The 25795-nt window shown below is 50.8% G+C and overlaps 1 protein-coding gene across 1 annotated transcript; it reads right to left on the bottom strand.

Annotated features, from left to right (window-relative positions):
* Positions 1 to 1620: 1620 nt before the first annotated feature.
* Positions 1621 to 25268, bottom strand: Ncan (neurocan). The gene is made up of 14 exons (XM_035451980.1): positions 25196 to 25268; positions 23678 to 24073; positions 22120 to 22294; positions 21893 to 22020; positions 21305 to 21598; positions 19139 to 19717; positions 16907 to 18136; positions 13155 to 13271; positions 11825 to 11938; positions 11129 to 11287; positions 8808 to 8890; positions 7079 to 7223; positions 6259 to 6441; positions 1621 to 5020 (listed from the first exon to the last, which is right to left on the bottom strand). The coding sequence occupies exons 1-14, from the start codon at positions 25266 to 25268 to the stop codon at positions 4890 to 4892; spliced, it is 3807 nt and encodes a 1268-aa protein (XP_035307871.1). The 3' UTR covers positions 1621 to 4889.
* Positions 25269 to 25795: the final 527 nt, after the last annotated feature.

The raw sequence follows: 25795 nt of genomic DNA, 5'->3' as shown, positions 1-25795 counted from the left end.
TTCAGCCTGCTTGGGCCCCTGACTACGACACCCCAAAGTCAGCAGGAAGTAGCACAGAAAAGAATATGTTGCCCCTTTTCCCTGGTTGAGATGCTAAGTCAATAAAAAGCTCCCTTACATAGAAAACAAGATGTCAATAGAAATTGTCCACTAGTAACCCAAAATTGAGTTACCTATAAGAAGAGGAGGGAATGAAAGGGGTAAACTGAACTAAAAAGCTTCACTTCTAGGAATCAAGGGACCAGACCCTCACTCAGCCTCTGCTTTAGCAGCCATGACAGGCTACAGAAAAGACACGGAGGCTTCTGACACAAGGAAACTCCAGATCCTCTGGCCTCCTGGAGCCTAGGACCAAAACTGAACACAAAGAAACTACAGACACAACTCCCCTCCTCTAGCCTCCTATGTACTTGGTTCCTGGGAACTGTTTGGCCACAAAAGAAACTCCAGGGGAGACTAAAACCTCCCCTATAGTCTCCAGGATACAGTTCTGAAAACTACTGGTATCTATGAACAACAGGTCACCTGCAAGTAACAAGACAAAGCCATAGAAACCACAGAATATTCCCTCTCAGCACTGACCAATGAGAATACCTGGTACACAGATATTTCATGCCAAAATATGACTTTGAGAAATTTCTTGATTGTTCCCCAAATGTCAACCAATCAGAAACCAACCTGTACCTACTGATGTAATCCTGAAACTTTTGTCTTTAAAACCTAGCAGTAGACAGGGAACTTCACCCCCTCTGGAGACTGCTGCTATGTCAGCTTGCTAGACAGGGTCCCTCCCGCTAAAGGATAGGCAATTTAATAAACCTGGTGCATTTGCATCAGTGGTCTGTCTCCCTAGTCTCTTTGGAGATCCTTGTGACTCAGGCACAACACTGCCATGTAGTCCAGGGAACTAGACCAAAAGCACCAGGCTTAGCCACAAGCAACTTTACCGGCAGAGCTATCTTGCCAGACCCTCACTGATATTTTCAAATAAATCACTCACTTTCTTTCAGGATACCTTTAGTCTTTTCTCTTCTCTGCCCAAAGCTGTGGCCACCCCACGCACACACACATGCTATGTATGCCTCCATTCGGCCCTCCTTGCCTGGCATGCAGGCATACCTGGGAGGCTGGTGCAGGAAGAGCTTGAGTTCAAAGCCAGCCTGGGACACTTAGTGAGACTGTTAAAAACTAAATAGAAGAGGAGGAGGAAGAAATTCCTTCTCTTTCCTCTGTCATTCCCTGCACACAGCACAGTACACAGCTTGTGATGTGGCTCTGGCTGTGGCTGTGGAGTGCTTGTAGCCCAGTTGGGAGAGTGCTCTCCTAACATTCACAAAGCCAAACATGGCAGTGCATGTCTTTAATCCCAGCACTTCGAAGGCAGAGAGGTGGATCTCTGTGAGTTCAAGGCCAGCCTGCTCTGAAAAAAAAAAAAAAAGCCCCACAAAACAAAGAAAAACAGCAAGAGATCAGTAGTTTAAGGTCATTGTCAAATACATAGGGAATTCTGGGCCAGCCTGGGCTACAAGAGTCATTACTGCAAAGAAACACAGGTGCTCAGTGAATAATATCAGACAGGTGACTGGATGAGAAACAGTCTGACGGGGCCACAGCAAAATGAACTGTTAAAAAAATTTATTAAAATGTCTAAGGAGTACATTAACGTCCACAGTGTCAGATACCACAGATCCACGGAACATTGAAGCTCCAAGAAAAAAAGAAAACCAGCAGAACCTGTAGCCATTCACACACGCACTCTGACACACACGGCCCATGGAGGGAAAGAGCTGAAGACCAGCCTCCACTCCAGAAAAGCCCAAAGCCCCTCCATTCTGGGAGGAGGGATGGGGCAGGGAGGGAGCAGCCACTGAGCCCATGGCAGGCCACGCCCACCAAACCCTGGCCACCAGCTCGGGAATTGCTATGAGCTGGCTAAGCTTCTCCTCCCTTCTGAACCTCAGAATGTTGCTAAGAAAACTGATGTGGTCCCAGCTTCCCAGCCACAGTCAGAGCAGACAGCAGCTGTCTGGAGGCCACTAGTATCAGGGCCCCTTTGCTTTTGTCAGCCATTCCCCAAGCATCCTTGTGTGTGGGGTGTGTGTGCGCATGTGCGCTCACCCAGGCTTCTGTGTGTGTGTGTGTGTGTGTGTGTGTGTGTGTGTGTGTGTGTGTACTAAGGTAAAGAAATTTCAGTCTCTTCCCCTATACACTAAGCAAAGTTTGGAACACAAATCAAGACCAGGGTTTGGGAATGGGGCTGAGTTGGTAATGTTTGTAGCTTAATTGGTAGAGTTCTTGGAGCTCAGTGGGTAGAGTGTGGTAGCTCAGTTGGTATGCACAAAGTTCTGGGTTCCATTCCCGATACTGTGGAGACCAGCCATGGTGGAGCACACCTGTCATTCCAGCACTTGGGAAAACTGAGGCACCCTCAGCTACACAGTAAACTCAAGGCTGGCCTGAGACACATGAGGTCCTGTCTAAAAAACAAAACAATCTTACACTAATTACAATGCGCAGAACGAAAACCTTCCTGTCTTTAACCTTTTCTTCCTCTCATACTGTAACCTCACGACCTTCCTGTGTGAAATGGGAGACTAAGAGCCACCTGGGCTGCTAAGAGGATTGGAAGGCCTGACACAAGGACTTAGGTGGTAACTGCCCCAGGCTTTCATTACCTCCTATGAGGGATGCAGAGTCAATGATCTCAGTTTTCTCCACACTGATCCTCTGGGTAGGCCACACATAACTCACTTAGGAAGACCTGGGGATGGAACAAGGACCTTGTGCAGGTCTGGCTAAGCACTCATCCGTGAGCTGCCCCAGCGCCACCCTGCCGCACCAACTCCCACACATTTTGAAAACTACTTACTTATTTTGTGCTTGTGCAGTGTGGGGGTGGCTGGGTTTGTGGGGGTGGGCTTGCTCATGCTGCAGTGTGAACGTGGAACTCTGATGACCTTTAGGAGTTGGCTCTGCCTTCCACTTGTTTCTGTCATGCCTCATCCTCCAGGCTAGCTGGCTCACAAGCTTCTTGTCCTACCTCGCCTCTTAAAATACTGATACTGGGTTCCATGGCATCCCACCTGGCTTTTCTCTTCTGAAACATAGGTTTCAGAGATTAACTTAAGCTTCGTTAGGCTTATGAAGCTATCGTCTTTACCTGCTAGACTGTGCTCAGGCCCCACACTGTGGTTTTAACACAAATTCACAAATTTTTACCCTGACTGGAGGGGCTGAAAGTGGATAGAGGCCCTGGAAATGAATCTCTGGCTCCTCTGGGTGAGGGGCCCTGTACCCGGCTAGGGAAATCTCTTCTGAAGTGCAATGAGAAAAGGGGGTATAAGGTAGACTGTGACATTAAGAGAGAAGGGTGTGTGTGTGTGTGTGTGTGTGTGTGTGTGTGTGTGTCTATGTGTGTGTGTACTCACTCAGGCCTCTGTGTGTGTGTGTGTGCTCACTCAGGCCTCTGTGTGTGTGTGTGAGTGTGTGTGTGTGTGACTTTAACACCACTCTTCTCGCTACAGCAGGACAAGAAGGAGGAGTCCCTTCAAGATGTGAGCACTACCAGTCCACCTGCAGGGTGTGGAGACTGGAAGGGGTGGGACAGGGGCGGGGACAGGGGATTTACTGAGGTTTACTGCTGAAAGTGTTTAGTAAGGACAAGCTCTGGGCTAGAAAATGTGGCACCATCTTGGTCCAGGCAGGAGGTTACCTATCTCCCTGAGAGATGGAGGAGGCATGCAGTGCATCAAGGTCTCATTCCTATACACATGGGTATGAGAGATTTGTCATCACAAACCCACGATAGTGCCACACGTGATGGTGTATGCCTGTCATCCCAGCACTCAGGTGGCTGAGAAAGGATTGCTGTGGTCTGAAGCCCAGCCTGGGTTATAGAATGAGGTCCTATGTTAGTAAACAAAAGAAGGCTGGGCATGTATCCCCAGGAGGCAGCGGCAGGCAAATCACTGAGTTCCAGGCCAGCCAGGGCTACACAGTGAAGTCCTGTCTCAAAGCAAAAACAGCCTCAAAACAGGGCCACTGTATCTCAGCACTGCACTAGACCTGGGGGAATCAGCAACACACTAACACACCCATCGCTCTGAGTAACCTCCCCTCCAGAAGCAGAGGAGGCCAGTGGCTCTGAGAGATATCACTAAAATTCGGTACACAGAGATTTCCACACTAAATTTATGCACCAAGACCAAAGACCAGGGCTGGGGCTTTGTTAGTAGAGTGAGCACTTGCTGTACTCATGAGGCCCTAGGTCCCATCTGCAGCACCAAATGAACCAGGCAGGCATGGTGGTGCACAGCAGGAGGCTCATCCTTAGCTACAATAGTGAGTTCAAGGCCAGCCTGGTCTATGGGGATGGGAGAAATGGGGAGTATAGGGGAGGAAGAAGAAAGCAAGCCAGACAGATCAAAGCCCACCCTTGGGGGATCCCAGGTGAAGCCAGAGCAGGTTGTATTTGCACTGTGGGCTTCTGCTGAGCCTCTGCTCTCAAATCCAGTGAACTTGAGACAAAGCTTTGCCCTGGAATGCAGATGGTCCACTGTTCACAAAGCCTGAATCTCTGGTATAAAAACCACTCCAGCACACAGACAGACATACGGATGCCCCCTCAGAAGCTTAGCAGCCAGACTGCGGGATCCCCTTTCCCGCGGCTGGGAGGTGCTCCTAGAGGCACGGTGTGACCACTCCAGCCACCCCTGCCAGGAGGACCTCAGGAGGAAAGGAGGGGGCGATCTCAGCTTTGTACAGAGGACTGTAGGGATGAGGACCTCACGAGTATTTCCACCCTCTTTCTTGTGGCTGTCTGGGTTCTGGATCCCCAGGTGAGTGCTCTGGAGGAGGAGTGGGAGCATGTGTGTGCTTAGCCTGGATGTTCAGCAGAAATCTCCTTCATCCTTCTCCCAGTTTTCTGCTGGGTGTCTCTTGTGTTTTCTGTGCTCCTTTCGGGCTTTGTGATGTCGGTGCTGGTGGTGGCGATGTCTACGCATCCGATGTGACCGTCTGGCTGCAGGGAGGGAAAAGAGATGAGAAGGGGTGAAGGTGCATGTTAGGGTGATTGGATGTCACTGGCCTCTTCAGGGGGATAGGAAGAAAAAAAATACAGGCAGGCCAGGTATGGTAGCCTTGGGAGGCAGAGGCAGGCAGATCTCTGTGAGTTCAAAGCCAGACTGGTCTACAAAGTGAGTTTCAGGACAGCCAAGGCTACACAGAGAAACCCTCTCTTGAAACACAAAAACAAGGGTCTGGAGAAATGGCTCAGCCGTTAAAAGTACTGCCTGCTCTTCCAAAGGTCCAGAGTTCAATCCCCAGCAACCACATGGTGGCTCTATAATGAGATCTGGTGCCCTCTTCTAGCGAGCAGGCATACACACAGGCAAAACACTGTACACATAATAAATAAATAAATCTTTAAAAAAAGAAGAAAAACAAAAAACAAAGAACCAAAACAAAACAAAAAACAGCTTGTCAGAGCTGGAAATGTGGCTTAGTTTGGGTCCTATTTTATAGCCCAGTTTGACCTGGGACCTTGCACTGACCTGGGAGTGGCTAAGAACAGGATCCCATCAGCTGAAGTGGGGACTGTGTACACCTGTTGTCCCAACACTTCCAGGGTGGGGTGCAAGTCTTGGTTACACATCCCAACTTTGAGGCTAGCCTGTGTTTCATGATATTCTGTCTCCAAAACACACAAATACAAGCACTAGGTGGGCTAGTGAGTTTTCACTTATTTGTAAGACTGCATTACCAGGAAGATTTTGCTTGTTTATTTGTTTGTTTTGTTTTTCAAGACAGAGTTTACTCTGTGTATCAGCCTTGGCAAGCAGAATGTCATAGGTCTGCCTCTGCCTCTGAGTGCTGGGATTAAAGGTGTGTGCCACCACTGCCCAGCCACAGGAAGACTTTTTTTTGAGACTGGGCCTTAAGTTTACTTTGTAGCAGAGGATGACCTTGAACTCTTGATCCTCCTGAGTCCTGGGAGGACAGGAAATGGAGCCCTGGCTCTAGCAACCTAGCTACAAGCACTGTACCCACTTGGTCATATCCTCAGTTTAGCTTGTTTTCTCTTGTGGGTCTCACACCATACCCCAGGCTGACCTTGAACTGTAACCTTCCTACCTCAGCTGGGATTACAGATGATAATGTGTAATTACAGATGATACAGTGTGGAGCGATGACATTATAACCAGGACCTATGAACAACTGGAATCTTTAAAGGGACAGGTTATTGGGCACAGTACTTACGTTTGGTGCAGACAATCTGGGGCCGGTCCCACTTTCCATTGTCCCGGCAGCGGATAGTGGCCACATGGTGCTGGGAGAGCCCTTCGTCACATTGGTATCGCACAGTGGCATGGACACTGTACTTGGCTTTGCGCACACCGACAAGGGAGGCGTTCTCCACCACTGGAGGGGGACCACACAGCACTAGGGACAGAGGGGCTCTGGTTAAGGAAGTGGCTAAGGATGGGGATAAGCCAGTGGCACATCTCCTTAGATGGGAACCCCCTCCCTCAGCACAGCACTGAGCACAGAGAAAGTCATAAGACTGTGACTGTTTCTTGCTTTTTACCTAAACCTAAAGCTTCCTGGGGGCGGTGTGTGTGTGTGTGTGTGTGTGTGTGTGTGTGTGTGTGTGTGTGTCTTCTGGCCACACTTACTCTGTAGAGCACAAGGCACAAGAATAAACTGAAGCACAAAAGAAAAGTGGACAGAATGCAAACAAATTATTTCCTGCAGATGTAAAGAGTTCTTAGAAATTAGCCAGATGGTGGTGCACACCTTTAATCCCAGCACTCAGGAGGCAGAGGCAGGTGGATCTCTGTGAGTTCGAGACCAGCCTGGTCTACAAAGCAAGTTCCAGGACAGCCTCCAAAGCAATACAGAGAAACCCTGACTCAGGGGAAAAAAGGAAAGAAAGAAAGAAAGAAAGAAAGAAAGAAAGAAAGAAAGAAAGAAAGAAAGGAAGGAAAACGAAATCACTAACCCCAAGGCACTAAGGGGAAATAGTCAGGAAAACAAGTACAGTGTCTGGAAGGACAAGAGGGAAGGGTTTGTGCAGTACCTGTGCCCTTCTTGCAGATGTAGGGGAGGTTGTAGTTGCAGGGGACATCATTCCAGCGCCCACTTTCATGTGTCACCATCACCACACAATCCTCTCCACCCGAGAAGAAATTATCTGGCTGATTCTCCCTCCAGTTCTCATATTGCTTTGGAAAAAGAAAGCTGAGGTTACCCTGGTGCCTGTGTGCCAGCCATCCCAGCTCCTGGCACTTCCTGTGTGATTCCTCTCTACAACAGGCACTAACCATTGCCCGGACCCCCTCCTCTGGCTGGGAGACTGCAGCATCCTTCCGTTCTCCTGCCTCTTTTATACCTTCCCAGTCCCCACGAGCATCAGCGTTAGGTAAATAGTTGAAAAACTGCTGGCCCCAGCTTGGAAGTACAGGGGAGCTTCCATCAGGAGCAACAGGAAGCACAGAGGGCAGAGGACAGAGTTCCAAGCACAGGGAATGTCACGTGCGAAGGCCCAGGGGCAGGGAGGAAGCCAGTGTCAGGTGGGACTGCTTGTTGGTAGAGAGCAGGCAGTGCCAGAAAGGAAATGGGAATTTTGCAAATTGTGGTAGTGTGTATACACCATGAAACTTGGCTTTAAAGGTATTTTTATTGCATTTAAAAAATCTGGGCAGGAGAGGTGGCTCAGCAGTTGAGCACTGGCTGCTCTTACAGAGGTCCTGAGTTGGAGTCTCAGCATCTGCATGGTGGCTCACACTATCTGTAACTCCAGTTCTGGCCTCTGGGGGCTCTGCATGTACATGGTGCACAGATACACACACTGGTAAAACATTCCTACACATTAAATAAATAAGGAAATAAAATTTTACAAGAATTTGTTCATTTGAGCCAGGCGTGGTAGCACACACTTTAAATCCCAGCACTCGGGAGGTAGAGGCAGGAGAATCTCAGTGAATTCGAGGCCAGCCTGGTCCACAAGGAGAGTTTCAGGACAGCCAGGGTTACACACTGAGACCCTGTCTCAAAAAGCAATTTATTTCAGAGGAGAACACACATAGTGCGTACCTCTGGAGGTCAGAGGACACCTTTGGAAGTCCCTTCTTCTCTTTGATCCTCAGGGATCAAAACAGGTTATCAGGTTTGGCAACAAAACTTGTACCTACTGTGCATTGGCATGTAAACGGTTTTAAAACCATGGTTCATGGCGTTACTCCCATCTTTGTGTTGTGTAACCGTCACCACTACATCTATTTCCAGCAATTTTTATCACGACAAACCAAGATTATACACCAATTCAGGAAAAAATAATCCCTCCTTCTGCCTGCCAGACTCCCAGCATACACCACCCTGTTCCCCCCTCCCCCCACGGCTCCTCTGCTGGCTCCGTTTTGCAGTCAGGTATTGATGACTTTAACTTGTTGCTCAGTTTACTGATGCTTTTGAGACAGAGTCTCAAGGGTGTAACAGTGACAGTTCTACAACTCACTTTGTAGCCCCGGCTAAAGCTCCAGCTTGCAATGATCCTCCTGCCTCAGCCTCCCAAGTGCTGGGGTGTCAGACAAGCACCACAATAACCACATGACTTCAACGGTATGTATTTCTTCCTATTTCACAGTGTTGGGATGGAACCAGACATAAGCCAGGCTGAGCCACGCCCCCAGGCCATCACTGGGGAAATTCCAGGCAGGGGCTCCACCCAGCCACGCCCCCAACCCATCACTGGGGAATCCTAGACCACCCGGGGTTCAGCAGCCTGAGGACAGGGACCTGCGACTCACCAGTCCTGTGTTGTCTGTCCACTGGAAGTCCCTCTCCACTGTCCTGTCATTCAGGCCAATCCATGAATTTTCATGTCCAAAACCTGTTGGGAGGGAGGACTATGAGTGTGTGCTTCTCCCCAGGGCTGAAGGAGAAGAGATGATGTCTCTTCTAGGCGCCTTCTCTCTCCCTGCCTGGAGGAGGCTGGAGGAGGGGCAAGTCTGAAGCTGGTGAGAATCACACAGGGCGGAGTGGGCAGATGAGAGAGAACACCGCGGATAGCAAGGGAGGGGATGGGAGCTAAGCATGGGCCTGGGAGTCTGGAGACCAGAGCATGAGGGGCTTGGGAAGGAAGGACCAGCAGTTGGGGGTTGGATGGAAGGATGGGAGGGAGTTAGTTGGAATGGAGGTGACCAAGACTTAGGGGGATGGATGGGAAGGAGGTGGATGGAGAACAGAGAGCCCCCCACCCCCAGCCACATGCAGTTTTTGTAGGTTCAGGGTGCTGTGGAAGGGAGAGCCAGCCTCAGCTTCCCCTAGCCTGGATGGAGGCAGGCTATGGAGTACTGCAGTGGATGGGGCTTACAGAGGGGAGGAAGCCTAGAGCCTGGTCCAGCCATGTGAGGGAAGGGGGAATTGGGCAGCCAGAAAGCACAGATGCAGCCCAGAAGAGAGCAGGCACAGGCCATGGCAACTCTTCCTGGAAAGACCAGAGTGGGAACTGGGTCACCCTGGGCGGTGCTCCCTGGAGCAGGAGAGACAGAGCAGTGAGGAAATAGAGCCAGAAGCCCCTTCAGACCATGGACAGTGAGACAAGGCTGACACAGAGAAAGGGAGAGAATCCACAGGGACAGGGTAAGCGCCATGTGAAGAAACATATGATGACTAACGTAGTGAGTGCCACTCTCTGCAGGGACCCAGAGGTCTCCAAGTTCCATCCCCTGGCTCTATTTTATGTGCCAATCCCTACAGTGTTAAAAATAAAGCTGGGAGTGGTGGCACATGACTTTAGTCCCAGCACTCGGGAGGCAGAGGCAGGTGGATATCTCCGAGTTTGAGACCAGCCTGATCTACAGAGCGAGTTCCAGGATAGACTCCAAAGCCACAGAGAAACCCTGTCTCGAAAAACCAAATAATAATAATAATGATGATGATGATACAAAATAAAACAATAAAACACAGAAATAATGCAAGCACATTATCCACTTAGACATGTGCTTGATGGTGAAACTCCTCAACCCTTTGCAAGTGTCACTTTCTGGTGACACACTTGTCTCACTGCATTCTCGGGGCATGACAAGCTCAGGGAAGACAACAGGTGAGTAGACAGTATTTGGGGAGCATCAATGACTCAGCACTCAACGGAAGTGACTCGTCAAGGAGACACCAGTCTGTAAGGCCCTGTCTCCATGACTCCTGGGTGCACTGAACAAGAAACACACACTCCATCAAGCCTGGGTATCTGACCCCAGCTAAGACCCCTAGCAGACGTGGAGAGGACCTTCCCCTTTAATCAGGGTTAGTGACTACCCTAATTGTCCTCATAGAACCTTCATCCAGTAACTGATGGGAGCAGATGCAGTGAGCCACAGCCAAGCACTGGACTGAGCGCCTAGAGTTCAGTTGAAGAGAGGGAGGAGGGAGCATATGAGCAAGGGGGGTCAAGAGCATGATGGGGAAAACCACAGACACAGCTGACCTGAGCTAGTGGGAGCTCATGGACTCTGGACTGACAGCTGGGGAACCTGCATGGGACCTAACTAAGCCTTCTGAATATAGGTGACAGTTATGTGGCTTGATCTGTTGGGGAGGGGGCTTGGCAATGGGACTAGGACCTATTGTGGGTGCATAAACTGGCTTTTTGGAGCTCATTCCCTAAGGTGCAATACCTTGCTCAGCATTGATACGGAGGGTAGGGGCTTGGTCCTGCCTCACCTTGGTATGCCAGACTTTGTTGACTCACCAAAGAAGGCCTTACCTGCTCTGAGTGGACGCGGGGGTGGGGGTGGGGTGGGAAGGGAGTGAGGGGGGCGGGAGAAGGGAAGGGAGGGGGAACTGGGGCTGGTATGTAAAATGAAAACGTTTTTTATGGAGAGATGACTCAGCAGTTAAAAGCACTGACTGTTCTTTCAGAGGACCCAGGTTCAATTCCCAGCAACCACATGGCAGCTCACAACTGTCCATAACTCCTGTTCCAGGGGGTCCAATACCCTCAAAAAGACATTCGTTCATGCAGGCAAAACACCAATGTACATAAAATAAATACTTTTTTAAAAGTTTTTTAATTAAAAAAAAAAGAAAAGAAACAAGCTCCGCCCACAGCTTAGGGAACTGTTCCTACCGTTAATGAAGTTGTGTTCCTCTGGTGAGTGGACACTTGTCAGGTGGCCAGCCCGGCGCCTGCAGTCTCTCTCTGCATCCTCCCAGGCCCGCCGATGGGCAAAGTACCGATAGCAATGACCCTGGAATTTGTGCCAGCCATGGTCACAGCCTTCTGTGTCTGGGAGGTAGGACAGGAATGTGAGGGGAGCTGATTACATCCCAGGCTACAACAAGTGATGCCCAGACGTACATGCAGCCACAACAACCACACACAAAAATAGATTAATTAAAAACTTTAAACTATAAAAATAGGGCCAGCAAGATACTTCAGTAGACAAGGGTGCTTGCCACCAAGCCCGAGACGCAAACTACTCTGATGAAAGAAGAGAGATCCTGAAGTCTTCCCGACCTCAGACACATGCATGGCATGCAAATGCCTTACACCATGCACATACACAAATTACATGTTTTAAAATATAACTTAAAATTTTGGCGGGGGTGGGGGTTGAGACAGGGTTTCTCTGTGTCGCTCTGTAGACTAGGCTGGCTTCGAAGTCACAGAGATCTGCCTGCCTTTTCCTCCCAAGTACTGGGATTAAAGGGGTGCACCACCACCACCCGGCTGTAACTTAAAATTTTTAACTATATAAAAAAATAGAATAAAACTAATTTAATTTACACCCCATAGGACTCAGTGTCAGGGGCAGGAGCTCACCCTTCTCACACAGGCTGCCCCCGTAGCTGGGAAGGCAGAGGCAGACGAAGCCATTCACCTCGTCAATGCAGGTGCCTCCGTTCTCACATGGGCTGCACAGGCAGTCATCCACGTCTGTGAGAGGAGGCAGACAGAGGTCAGAGGCCAGTCCCACTCACATTCCAGCCTAGAGGTAGAATATGGGTCAAGGTCCTTCTAGCTATCACCATGGACACCCATAGGGATGGCAGGATGGCTCTGCAACCATGAGGAGAGGCTCTGAGGAATAGTCACTAACAAGCATGAATGGCAGCAGGTGCCACCAGACAGAGTGGGACTCAGGCATTCAGGGATACTGCAGACTTAAAGTTATTTCCTTTGCACATTTGATAGGGCCCCAGAGCATCATCGAATTAGGCAATTCAGTTAACCCCTGTGTCACCACACACACACACACACCTGTGGGAGGCCAGAAGCCAACTTTGAGTGTTGGATTTTTAAAATACAACATCTAAAAAAAGATATTTATTTTGGTTTTATGAGAATTTATTTATTTATTTACTTATTTAGTCTCTCTATCTCTCTATGCAGACCTGGTTGTCCTGGCACTCACTCTGTAGACCAGGCTGGCCTTAAACTCACAGAGATCCACCTGCCTCTGCCTCCCGAGTGCTGAGATTAAAGGCGTGCACCACCATGCCTGGTCCTCATTTATGTTTTTAGTTATGACTCTATAGGAATAGTGTGCTTATGAAGTCAAACAAAAGATGCACAGTGATCAAGAAATTACACCATAGGGCTTGAAGAGATGGCTCAATGGTTAAGAGCGCTGGCTGTTCTTCCAGAGGACCTGGGTTCAATTCCCAGCACCCACATGGTGGCTCACAACCATCTGTAACTCCTGTTGCCTTCTGGCCTCTTCAGGCAATGAACACTCATGGTGCCACAGTCTTACATACAAGCAGAGCACCCTCACCTCCAATCCATATATATATATATATATATATATATTATATATATATATATATATATGTATCTTTAAAAAAGAGATAACACCATTTATATTTATATTTAGTGCTGTAATCTCACATTTAGCTATATGAGTGACACCCACATTGTTGTCCACCTAGATGAGGATAGTCTCCCAGAGCCCTCTGTTTGCTGGGGATCATTTGACCCTTTTGCTGTCCCATCCTAACCTCTAATGCCCATGGGGGGAAATAGCTATCCTGAGCTACAGCCCCCAGAGCACAGCCCCTCAGCTAACTAGTTTGAGCTCAGCTAATTTCAGTTGATTCACCCATACTCAAAGCACAAGGGACAGGACAGTCCTCTGGGCTGGGACACTCACCAATTTCACAATTCTCCCCAGCATAGCCCTGGTCACAACTACATCCATACATGGTGCCGTTGGTGTGACAGGTGCCCCCGTGCAGGCAAGGGTTGTTCTTGCAGGGGTCTGTGGGGTCTGTGGGATAGACAAACAGTGTGAAGAGGACTGGTCACCATGCCATTTTTCATTGGAATCCAGAAACTAGTCCTTGCCTGTGAAGTTCCCTCCATTACCTCCCCAATGAACAACGGCTCACACGTTTTGCAATAGGGATCTTACCACTTCTGAGAACTGCACCATAGCATCTGAGGGATGCCCTGCTCACAGCAAAGTCCTCTCTCAGGTCATACAGACTTGCCAGTCTAGTGAGTTTATCCAGGGACCAGAAGACAAGGTGCAGGAGTTAATTCTCTGTTTACCATGTGGGTCTTGTGCTTACACCCTCAGGCTTGGTGGCAAGCACCTTTACCTGCTGACCCCCATCACTTGCCCGAGACAGAGTTTCTCTGTATTGTTTTGGAGCCTGTCCTGGCACTCCCTCTGTAGACCAGGCTGGCCTCGAACCCACAGAGATCTGCCTGCCTCTGCCTCCTGAGTGCTGGTATTAAAGGAGTGTGCCACCAATGCCTGGCTGCCAGGTTCCTTCTGCACTTACTGTTTCTTTCTTTCTCTCTCTGTCTCTCTGTCTCTGTCTCTCTCTCTCTCTCTCTTTCTCTCTCTCTCGGAGATCAGTGACATTCCATATGGCAGCCACACCTCATTCATGCTTAATTAATTAAAATGAGATGATGTATCCAGTTCTATGAGTCACATGTCAATTTGACCATGCAGAGAATGTTATAGAATATCAACTTGCAAGGCCCAGAACACAGCAGGCACAAAAACCCTGCTGGTTAACTGAACAGTGGGAGCAGCTAGCTGTCCTGCAGGAAGTAGCCGAGACACATCTCTGGGGCAATGACACTGAGAAACATGGGGGTCTGGTCTGTGTGATGTGCCTGTTGAAGTCCCAGCCCTGTGCAAGCCTGTCTGGGACAGAGAGTGACATGCAACACTTGACAGCCACCTGCCCACGGCTGGCACTGACTTGACTGAGCTGGTGTATTTTTGGCTTTATTAACATTTGTGCTGTGGGTGTCTCGACACTCTTCCCACCACAGCCACCTTCTGCCACCCAGAGTCACCCTGCCCCCTCAGAGTCCTGACTGCAGATCCTCTATCTTTCCTCCAGATGTCACTTTTAGGGACCCCACAGCCTCTGACAGCCCAGGCTGCCATCGTGTGTATTATACACCCTGCACTCAGCATCGAGGCCCCTCTTCCTTCCCGTCTCTCTTATTCCCATCCTCTATTGCTTTCCTCCTACCTGCCTTCCTCCTGGCCCACTCCATCCTTTGTACAGTCTTGTGTAGTAATCCAGGCTGCCCTTGAACTCACTGAGGCTGACTTCTGACCCTGCCTTTACCTCCCCAGCGCTGGGATGGCAGATGTGTGCCAAGCCCAATTCACGTCTCACCAGCTCTAGTTTTTGGATTTGTTTTTCTGTCCTAGTTCCAGCTCCAGCTGCAGCTGTGTAAACACACTAAGTGCTCAGATATCCTCGTGCCTCAGTCTCCTCTCACGGAAATTGAGAGCCACACAAGAGCTTGTGCCATGAGATGTTATAAAGTTGAACCAGTCTGGCTGGGATTGGGAACACATGCCCATGATCCTCACATCCAGGAGACTGAAGCAAAAGGGCTGGTGAGATCTCTAGGCCAGCCTGGGCTACAGAGTTAGATCCTGTCCAAAACAAAACAGGGTATTCTGGGGACATGGCTCAGACCTGAATTTAATCCCCTACATCCACTTCAAAAAAGCTGGGCGTGGCGGCACATGGTTTTAATCCAGGCACTCAGGAAGCAGAGACAGAGTCAGATGGATCTCTGTGAATTAGAGGCCAGCCTGACTGATCTACATAGCAAGTTCTAAGCTGGCCAGGGCTACAGAGTGAGTCCTGTCTCAAAATGGGAGGTGGCTGGAGAGATGGCTCAGCAGGTTAGAGGGCCGTTATTGCTTGGTGTCTGATTTCCAGCATGCACATGGCAGTCCACAGTCTTCGGAGCTGTGGTTCTGAGGGATCCCCAGGCACATATACAGGCATGCAGGGAAAACCCTCATAAGAGTGTGCCTGCCGTCCTAGCTCTGGGGAGATAAAGGCAGAGGGACCCCAGGAGCTCACTGATGAGCCAATCTAGCTTGATTGGCAAGTTCATAGGCCAGTAAGACATCCTGTCCCCAAAATGTAAGACGGGGAACTGGCATAGTGGCTCAGTAGGTGAAGATACTTAATGCTAAGACTGATGACCTGAGTTTGATTCCTGGAACCCACATGGTGGAAGGAGGGAACCCAGTCCCCAAATTGCCCCCTGACTTTCACAAGAGTGCCAGGCAATTATATATTCATTCACGCCCATGCACACACATTAAATGAAGGCAATTAAAAAAATAAACAAGATGAACAGTGCCTGAAGATAGTAACTCTGGACACGCATGTGTTCATATGTGCACCTACATACAAGTGCACTGCATGCACATAACAAAGAAGATTAGGAGGTGTGGCCTTGGAGAAGGCGTGTCACTGGGGATGGGCTTTGAGGTTTTAAAATGCCCATGCCAGTCCCAGTTCTCTTCTCTCTGCCTGTGTGCTGGGACGAAGCACTTAGTTAGTGCTCTAGCACTGTTTGTGCTGCCATGATGACAATTGATTAAACCTCCTAAAATGTAAGCCAGCCCAACTAAATGTTTTCTTTTATATGAGTTGCCTTGGTCAGTGTGTCTCTTCACAGCAATGAGACAGTGACTAAGACACTGGGTATGATGGCATACACCTGCTATTCCAGCATTCAGAAAACTAAGGCAGGAGGATTGCCACCAGTTCAAGGCCACCCAGGGTTTCACAGCCTGAGCCTGCTCTCACCTCTTGCTCTCTTCATAGCTCCAGTCCCTGCTATCTCCATGATTGAGTCAATCCAGCTCTGGTTCCTGCCCATCCTAGATATTGTTTGAACCGTGTCCTCTCCTCCCTACCCTGCCTGGGATGCAACCAGAGCCATCTGTCTTCCACTGATATGAAAATTGCTGACGGCAGGCCCCCAGCATCACACTACCCTGTCCCGCCAAGTGATCTGGATATTTGGAAATCCAAGTCCCTCAAATCCAATTCCCCAGTGATTCATGGAGCTCATGCTTTGTTCAGAAACCACATTCATTGAGTGTTAGAAGTGTTCGGTGTAAGCCAGACAAAATGAAGAAAAAATACTTAGTCCCAGCACTCAGGAGGCAAGGCAGGTGCATCTCTGTGAGCTCAAGGCCAAGCTACATAGCCAGTTCCATACCAGCCAGGGCTATATAGAGAGACCCTGTCCAAGCAATAGCACAATACAACTCAAAAAGGCCCAATGTAACTTGCCTCCTAACCTCTAGCATCAACCTTTGTTAGAAAAGTCCAGTACCAGCTGGGCGGTGGTGGCGCACGCCTTTAATCTCAGCACTCAAGAGGCAGAGGCAGGCGGTTCTCTTTGAGTTCGAGACCAGCCTGGTCTACAGAGTGAGTTCCAGGATAGGCTCCAAAGCCACAGAGAAACCCTGCCTCAACCCCCCCCCCCGAAAAAAAGAAAAAGAAAAAAAAAGTCCAGTCCTCCCAGGGCATTTCCCCCACTCAGGGAACCCCCAGTCTCCAGTCCCCAGGTCCTGGACACACTAGGACAGATGAAGAACCCAGAACTTACCCTCCTGCCCACTGGCCACCTCTTCCCAGAAGCCCTCCAATCCTGGACTCCCGGCCACAACATTCAGGTCTGATTCATCCAAGCCCAAGGACACAGGTGTTGAGGTGCTGGGGGTGTCCCACAGCCCATGGGGCTCCCCTGAGGAAACTGAGGCTACTTCATCCATGCTGGAGGCCAGGGATGACCATGGGTGAGAAGGCAGGCTGCTGTGAGGCCCCGGGAACCCCTGGGTTACCATCTTGTTCTCTGGCTCTGGGTGGTCGTGGGAGATTGTGGAGGTCAGTGTGGACACACCCTGGGCCCCAGCCATGGTCTCTCGGTCCATGCCTGGACTTACAGTCACATGGGTTCTAGAAATGGAACTTTGGGGTTCAGACCCCCAAGTGGCATCATCATCTCTGGGGACCAGCTCCATGGTGGCCCTCATAGGGTCCTCAGTGGCACCTCCCTCCAAAGCCACTGTAGTTTTGACACTTACGGTGACTCCAGGGCCTCCCAATGGTGAGGACTGGGAACCAGAGTCCAGTCCTTGGCTGGGCAGGGGTAGCCAAGTGCCCACAGTGGCCTGTCCACTGGATATAGGACTTCCCGATATGTCCAAGACCCCAGACTCAGTCCCTAGGATGTCAGCATCAGAGGGGACAGGATTGATAGTCATATCACTGGAGTCCAAGGACACCCATGGGCTGCTGGGGTGCTTGGTAGCCTGGGTGGAGCTGATCCCCCCAGTTTCTTTAGAATCTGCAGCAGGGGATTTGTAGTTGGCTTCAACTGGAACATCCATAGTGGTCTGAGTTGGGGTTTCAAGGCCTTCTGCTCCAAGGCTGATGGGCATGGTACTGGTGATAGCCCCATCTTGTTCTTCTGGGTGCCAGGAGGGCAGTGGAGAAGCTGGGGAGGGCGGAATGGGGGTCACACTGGGGACAAATGTGGAGTGTGGCAGAAGCCACAGTTTGGGGGCCCGAAGCATGGCTACAATGGGGAAATCTGGAGAGGTGTCCTTAGGGAGCTCCTCGTGGAAGGCAGCACCTGGGGCTTCTGAGGGACTGGAGGGAGGAGCAGAGGGCTCTGAGGGAGACCAGGGCAGGTGGTGCATGCTGGATTTCACATTGGGGGCTTCAGCTGTCCCTGGCTTCAGGTCAGGGACACTGTCAGGGCTTGTGATGATAGGTGGGTTCAAAGATGAGGACCACATCCAGGACTCTGGGGGACTCTTGCTGCCAAGAGAACCTGTGACATCAAAAAAGTTATAGTTAGCAGGGCCTGGTGGCAGACACTAATAATCCCAGCACTTGGAGGCTGAGGCAGGGGAATGAACAGTTAAGTCCAGTCTACACTACATAGAGGTACAGCTTCCAGAAACATGTTTAGCAGGTGTGGCAAGCAAGCCTGCTCCATGCAGTTAGGAGGCAGGAGGATCTGGGCTTCAGAGTTATCCTTGGATACATGGAAGTTAGAGGCCAGCATGGGCTACATAAGAAGTCGTCTTAACACCCCCTTCCCAGAAAACAAACAATAAAAGCCAATGTGTTAGCACACCCCTGTTGTCTAGGTGCTTGGGAGACCAAGGCAGGAGGATTGCTTTAAGTTCCAGGCCAGCCTTAGATACAGAGTGAGACAAAATTCATGTAATGTGCTTCTCTGAAGACCTAAGTTCAGGTCGCCAGTGCTCACATAACAGCTGGCCACAGCTGCCCAATTCTTAATTCTAGTTCAGGGGAAGAGGAAAGAGCAGTGAAACCAGGTGGCTTCCCAATACAGCCAAAGAGAAAGCCCAGGCTCAGTGAGAGACCCCTCTCAAAAACTAGGGGGAAGGCCATAAAGGAAGGCACTTGAAGTCCACCTCTGATCTCCACTAGCTTGTGAGCATGCATCCACACTCAGACACACACACACACACACATACACACACACACACACACACACACACACACACACACACACCTCACACACATTCTCACACACATATACTCACACACATACACTCACTCATACACACACTCACAAACCATACACATTCACACACACATACACTCATACTCACCACTCACACTCCACACACACTCATATAAACACACACACACATACATACACACACACACACACACACACACACACACACACACACACACACACGAATGAGGATTTGGAGGTAGGACTATGGGCAAGGTTGGGGGTGCAGGAACAGTGTATGGTCTGTACTCAGCCTTCCTTTCTCCCCAGGTCACTCACCTGCCCCTGGCAGGCTCACTTCATTGGTCAGAATGGCCCAGGGACTGTGACTGCGGCTCTGGTCACTCTCCGAGGCCTCTGTGGCTGCAGAAAGCCCCTGGAGGTCAGCAGTAACATCCAGAGAGGGAGGCTGGGCACTGGCTTCTGTTGTCCCAAGCAGCTGGCTATCTGGTTGCTGGAAGTGTCGACCATTTAACCCTTTGAAGCGGCCCCTCCTCACTGTGGGGGTGGAGGCTACCTGTGTGCCCAAAGGAGTTGTCTCTGCCATATCAACTCCCATGTTCCTGGGGCTGGGGACACCGGTGGAGCTTGTGGAACCTGTAAGCAGCCATGAAGCCAGTGTGGGACCCTCTGGGGTAGAGCCAAGGAACTTCTGAGGCTCCTGTGTCCATGCTGAATCCAGGGGTTCATCTTCTCCACTAGACACGAGAAGTTCCTGGAAGTTGGGTGCTTCCTCCTTCTTCTCCCCTGATCTGGGCTCTAGTTCTTGGGCTGGGGGCCCCTCTGCTGACACAATCTCTCCCTCATCTCCAGAAGATGGGGTCTCTGGCTCTCTGTGTTGTGGTGTAAGGTGATGAGCTATAGAAAAAGCAAAAGCAGTTGAGGTGGCCCAGGCACAGCCAGGAAAGTGCCTATGGTGTAAAGCCCCACCCAAGGCTGGATTTCTAGGGTTAAGGCATCTTGGGAAATAGAGCCCATGGGGAGAATACAGCTTTCTCCAGAGCCCTGCCCACTAGTGCTGTATCTTGTCTACCTGTAGCCCAGGCTAACCTGGAAATCAATATATAGCCCAGGTTTGCTTCAAACTCACAGAGACCCTCCTGCCTCAGCCTTCCAAATGCTGGGTAATACAACAGTAGCCCAGCAGTGGCCACATCAGAGGAAAGACCCATCTCAGGGGGAGGGACTCTCCCCAGAGGGTGAGTCTTGTCACAAAGTTTCCATGGAGACATGGGCATGAAAATGATTTTATTGTTTTGTTTCTGGCTTTTTGAGACAGGATCTCATGTAGCCCAGGCTTGCCTGAGTAGGTAGCCCAGGATGATCGTAACATTTCTGATTCTTTTACCTGTTCATCCCAGGCCCTCGGGCACATGCCTGCCTTTATTTGATGATGGGGACAGGATTCAGGGCATTGTGCTTACAAGGTAAGCGCTCTCTCAGCTGAGCTACAGCCATAGCCCAAGGAAAGTTTCTGGGCATGGTGGCCAAAGCACTGAATCCAGCACTGGGGGCTGGAGGAGGCAGAGGCAGGTGCAGTAGTCAAGACCAGCCTGGTCTACATAAGGAGTCCCAGGCCAGTCAGAGCTGAACATTGAGACCTTGTTTCAAGAAAAACAAATAGCCCGGCGAGCATGCCTTTAATCCCAGCAACTTGGGAGGCAGAGGCAGGTGAATCGCTGTGAGTTTGAGGCCAGCCTGGTCTCCAGAGCGATAGGTTCCTCAAGGATAGGGTCCAAAGCTACACAGAGAAACCCTGTCTAGAAAAACCAAATAATAATAATAATAATAATAATAATAATAATAATAATAATAAAGAAAAACAAATAAATGAATAAATGAAAGCTGGTGGGGGTGTGGCCTTCACTGGCCTGTGTCTAGAAGCATGTTCACAGAAGACACAGGCACAGAGCATGCCCATAATCAATAGTCCTGGCAGGGTTATGGGGTGTGGCATGGGGTGTGACCCCCCACCAATGATTCTGACATGTGGCCCTCACCTACTCCTGATTGGGTTCAAGGGAATATACTAGTGGCATGTGGTTTGCTCCACCCAATGCAGATGATGAGACATACCCATGGAGGCATGGTTTCCACTGCGTACTTTCAGGCCTGTGTGTGTGTGTGTGTGTGTGTGTGTGTGTGTGTGTGTGTGAGAGAGAGAGAGAGAGAGAGAGAGAGAGAGAGAGAGAGAGAGAGAGTGGCCATAACAAACTTTCCTGGAGGGTCAGAGGTCCCAAGGGAACACACCCACAATGCTCAACAAGTAGCTGCAAATGTCGGTGTGTGTGGTCAGGCAGAGACACCACCTGGAACATGGCTTAGTCAGACACTCCCAACTGGGGACGGATCTGGATGACACACACCCACGAAGGGTGACCACAGACAATGGCTCTGTTGGGCGTGGTCTGCAGCCCCCCGGGGGAGGAGCATATAGAAACGCACCTCGGAAGCAGTAGGCATCGAAGCGTGCTCCTGGCGCAGGGAAGCCGGTGCGGTTAGCGAAGCGGTATACTGTGCGCACACCCGGGGCAGGACCCCCACAACGCCGGCGCGGCGTCTGGATGGGGTAGCGCACGCTGCCATCTGCCAACCAGCCCGGATCGCACTGGTCCAGGCCCTCGTGCCAGGCCAGGTGCAACTGTCCCACCGAGGCCAGCGCAGCACCCTGGCGCTGACATTGTGCCCTTGCGCCAGCCAGGGTCAGTCGGCGGGCGGGGCCCACATAGAAGACCTCGCCTGGGAGAGGGACAGGATGGAGGTCAGAAAGGGTGGGAGGAGGAGGAACGCTCGGAAGGGAGGATGGGAAGCTCAGGGGACAGCGGCCCAGGACTTGGCTTTGGGGAACTTAGCGGGAGTTGGGGGATAGATCATCTGACACTCAGGGAGGGCTGACCTGGATTCCACGTGCAACTTTGGAGGGCATTGAGACTTCGGAGAGATTCATGTGGGCTTAGAGAAATACGGGGATTGGGACAGCACCTGACACTCGAGGACAGGTGGCCCACAGGGTCCCAGCCGCGCCTGCCTTACCCCCTAGCTCGCGGGCAAAGCAGTAGACATCGTAGAGCTCCTGCGGGTCGCGTCTGCCATAGCTCCGAACCCCGGGCAGACTGCTGCGGTCACCATAGCAACCAGGACGCGACTGAGTGATGGGATACCTGACGGTGGGAGCGCGGAGTGGCCATCAGATGTGCGGCTCAGGGAGCCCCTTCTCCAGGAGCCATCCCCAATCCCACGCCTTCCGCGCACCCCCTCACCGAACCGTGCGGTCTGAGAGCCAGCCCGCATCGCAGTTGTCAAAGCCGTCTTCGAATGCAGCCTGCAGGTGCCGCGGGGCAGCGATGGTGGCGGAGCTCAGGCGGCAGGCCTCCTGGGCCTCGGCGAAAGTCAGCGCATAGCGGTCCCGGGCCGCCCGGTAATGGAACACGACACCTGTGGTGTAAGAGCCAGAGAGAGGCTAATGGTGGAATTTTAGAGAACAGATCTCCATAGTGCAGACTTTTTTTAAAGACAGGGTCTCATCGGACTTGGTGGCACATGCTCTTAAACCCAGCACTCGGGAGACAGAGGCAGGTGGATCTCTGAGTTAAAGGCCAGTCTGATTGCTACAGAGTGAGTTCCCAGAACAGCCAGGACTACACAGTGAGACTGTCTCAAAAGGAATAATAAAACACACACACACACACACACACACACACACACACACACACACACACACGAAAAAGACATTTTCTCATGTAGCCCAGGCTGGCTTGAGATCTACAAAGCTCCTCCCACTTTTTCTTTTTCTTAATCTGTTGGGAAAACAGAGACTGCTCCAGAATGCAGCAGGGAAGCTGGGCAGACACTCACACGGGTTCTCACTAATGCACATGTTAACTGACGTTATAAAGATAGGCTCTTAACCTTTTAAAAGATTTCTATTATCGGGGTGGTGGTGTCTCAAAAAAAGCCAAAAAAAAAATCATATTTGGGAGCTAGACAGATGGCTCTGCGGTTAAGAGTATTTTTGCTCTTCCAGAGGACTCAGGTTCAATTCCCAGCACTCAGATGGTGGCTCACAGCCTTCTATAACTCCAGTTCCATGGGATCCAGCTCCCTCTTCTGTTCTCTGTGGCACCAGGGCCACACATGGTACACAATAAACATGCAAAGCAACCATGCACATAAAATTAAAAAGTGTTTTTGTTTTGTTTTTGGAAACAGTGTTTTTCTGTGTATCCCTGGCTTTCCTGGAACTTGCTCTGTAGACCAGGCTGACCTCGAGCTCACAGAAGTCCACCTGCCTCTGCCTCCGAGTGATGGGATTACCAGCTACAGGTTGACTTGTAAAATGAACCCCAGAGACTGGGTCTCAGGCTTGGTCCTTCCCTCCCAACTTAACACCTCCACTTCCATCTCAACCCCGCCCCTTCTGTTCTAACTTGCCTTTCCACCCTCAGCCCCTCTCCTTCCCTTCAGTCCCACACCGCTCTTCATCTTCAGGCGCGCCCCTTCCATAACTGGCCCTTCCCCTTGTCTTAGGCCCTTCCCTTCATCTTCTATCCTTGGCTCCTTCCCTGCTATCTCCCCACCCCTTCATACTAACCCATCCCCTCCCCTCCCATCCTTTGTTCCTTTCCTTTGTCTTTGGTCTCTTCTGGCTTCACCCTTGGACCCTTCTGTCCTGGGCACCTTCACACCCTCTCTTCAGCTTCTTTTTCTTCCTCTGACTCCTCTCCTAGGATTCCCTCCTCCCAGCCTCAACCCTTCCCCTTCATTCTAGGCCCCTCCCCTTTCATCTTTGGCCACGCCCATCACCTGCTGCTAACTCACCTGTCACCTCCAGGGTCACCAGGTCCTGCTCATCCTCGATACCCCTCACCACTTGGCAGCGATACAGCCCAGAGTCGCTGGCCCGAAGTGGGCCCAGCAGAAGTGTAGCATTGGCTCTGTGCCGGGGGTAAGCAGGCAATGACACCCGTCCCTGCCAGCCCTTGGCTACGCGCACCACATTGTCCTTGGCCACCAAGATGGGCAAATCCTGTCGCTGGCCTGATGCAGTCCAAACCTTGGTCCACTTGATCCGAGGAATATCTCGAAGGGTGCCTAGCAGTGGCTGCCAGGTAAAGAGACAGGGCAGGGCCACCAGCTCTGCCAGGGCAGCCCGGATGGGTCCTGCCCCCGACTTCAGCATGCGAAGCCCCTTTTCTGTGGTGGTGTCCTGTGTGTCTGGATGAAAAGAGAACCTGAATCAGAGGCAAGGCCAGCAGGACAGTAACATTTCTTGCTTTAGTCGGTTATTTTTTTCTTTATCCTTTTTCTTTCACTAACTCTTTGTTTCACTTTTTGAAAGTCTATGTATTTCAATATGTACCCTGGTTGGCCTGGAACTCACCACTTAGACAAGGCTGTCTCTGCCTCCCCAGTGCTGGGATTAAAGGTGAGCCCCATTAATTTCAGCTTCACTAACACTTCTTTACAGAGAGATTAGGCCAGAGAAGCCAGGCTGCCCACACAGTGTCACAGTGCAAAAAGGGACTATTGGGCCAGAGCACTCATGGTTCTGCCTCTCTCAGTAGAAGCCCGAAGGCTTCTTATATGGGTGAGCTATGGCTGTCATTATCAATGGCTTGCTGTGTGGCCTGGGAAAGTCACTTTCCATCTCTCAGCCTCAAAAGTTAAGCCAGAGGCAGATGCTGAAAGCAGTGTTTATGGGGATCATTTCTCTCCTTTTTTCTTCTGGTTTCAGACAGGGTCACCTGTAGCTCAGGCTGGCCTCAAACTTGCTCTGGAGCCCAGGATGACCTTGCACTTCGGATCTTCCTGTTCCATTGGCCAAGTGCTGGGATTACTGAGGCACACACTTTGTCGGTGAGCACAATCATGTTATTGAATTCCCATAACCATCTGTGGTGGCAATGGCTAGTCTTCTTGCTTATGGCCACAGAGAAACTCAGTAAGGGATTCATAAAGTCTAAATCTTGACCACCATTGGGGAAATCCCAGGGGAGGCACAGAGATCTTCCTTCCTTTGTCCCACCCGTGGCAGACATCAGTAACCAACCCCTGTGCTATTGTCGTTCTCTCCCCCACTTTGCTTTCAGCAAAAGACAGTGAGAGGCGGGAACCTCCAGCCTCTGCTGGTTATAACTAAAAATAACCTCTCAGGTGTCTTGTTCCCTTTTGACTGTTCAAAGATTAGTTTCAGCTATTCTTGTTTTATTTTGTAGACCCAGCTAGAGGACCAGCAGAATGTTCTGGAATGAAAAAGCCTCATCCCATCCTGCTGACCCATGGCTAACTGTTGAGTGACTCTCCCTGTCCCCCCACCCCAATGCTGGCCCCACTCACCCTGGTCTCCAGCCACTAGGAGCAGCAGCCTCAGCACCAGGAGGCCTGAAGCCCAGACAGATGTGGCCCCCATACTGGAGCTAGGAGCAAAGGAGAGGGAGAGAGGGTGAGTCATGGCACAGACCCCTCCCCCAACCTTGAACATGGAAGAATCAGATGGCCTCAGCAAGAATTAGGAACCAGAGCTCACAAAGGCCAGCATGTCACTGAAGGTCACAGAACAAGGGAAGCAGGGGTCTACAGAGGATTTGAAGCCAGGCTTCTCACTTTAGAATCCAAGCAGTAAGGCAGGTGCAGCTTAGTGGTGGGCACCTGCTGAGCTCACAGGGCCTGGGTACCTTCCAGGCTCACACAGACCTTGGGTTCTCTTCCCAGCCCTTGCCACACTCCTGTGGTGTCCCCACTTCCAGCCCCTGACCCTAGCCCACTGAGCACATGTGAGGCTGGGGCTCCAGTCCTGGACATCACTTTGCAGGGGAGGAGGGTTGGTGGCTTACACCTGTGATCTCACATGTCAGTCCTGGAGAGGTGGGGACAGAATCTGCACAGGGTTAGGCCAGCGTGATCTGCATAACAAGCTCTATGACTGCCTCTTCTTGC

The sequence above is a fragment of the Cricetulus griseus genome, assembly GCF_003668045.3.
Source record: "Cricetulus griseus strain 17A/GY chromosome 1 unlocalized genomic scaffold, alternate assembly CriGri-PICRH-1.0 chr1_0, whole genome shotgun sequence".
NCBI lineage: Eukaryota > Metazoa > Chordata > Mammalia > Rodentia > Cricetidae > Cricetulus > Cricetulus griseus.
This window is presented reverse-complemented; position numbering and strand designations above follow the sequence as displayed.

Coding starts and splice junctions, on each gene's coding strand:
- Ncan (XM_035451980.1), bottom strand. CDS start 25,268: ATGGGGGCCACATCTGTCTGGGCTTCAGGCCTCCTGGTGCTGAGGCTG. Junction 21,599..21,892: donor CTTTGCCCGCGAGCTAGGGG/GTAAGGCAGGCG, acceptor TCCCTCTCCCAG/GCGAGGTCTTCTATGTGGGC. Junction 11,288..11,824: donor GGGCAGCCTGTGTGAGAAGG/GTGAGCTCCTGC, acceptor CCTACCTCCCAG/ACACAGAAGGCTGTGACCAT.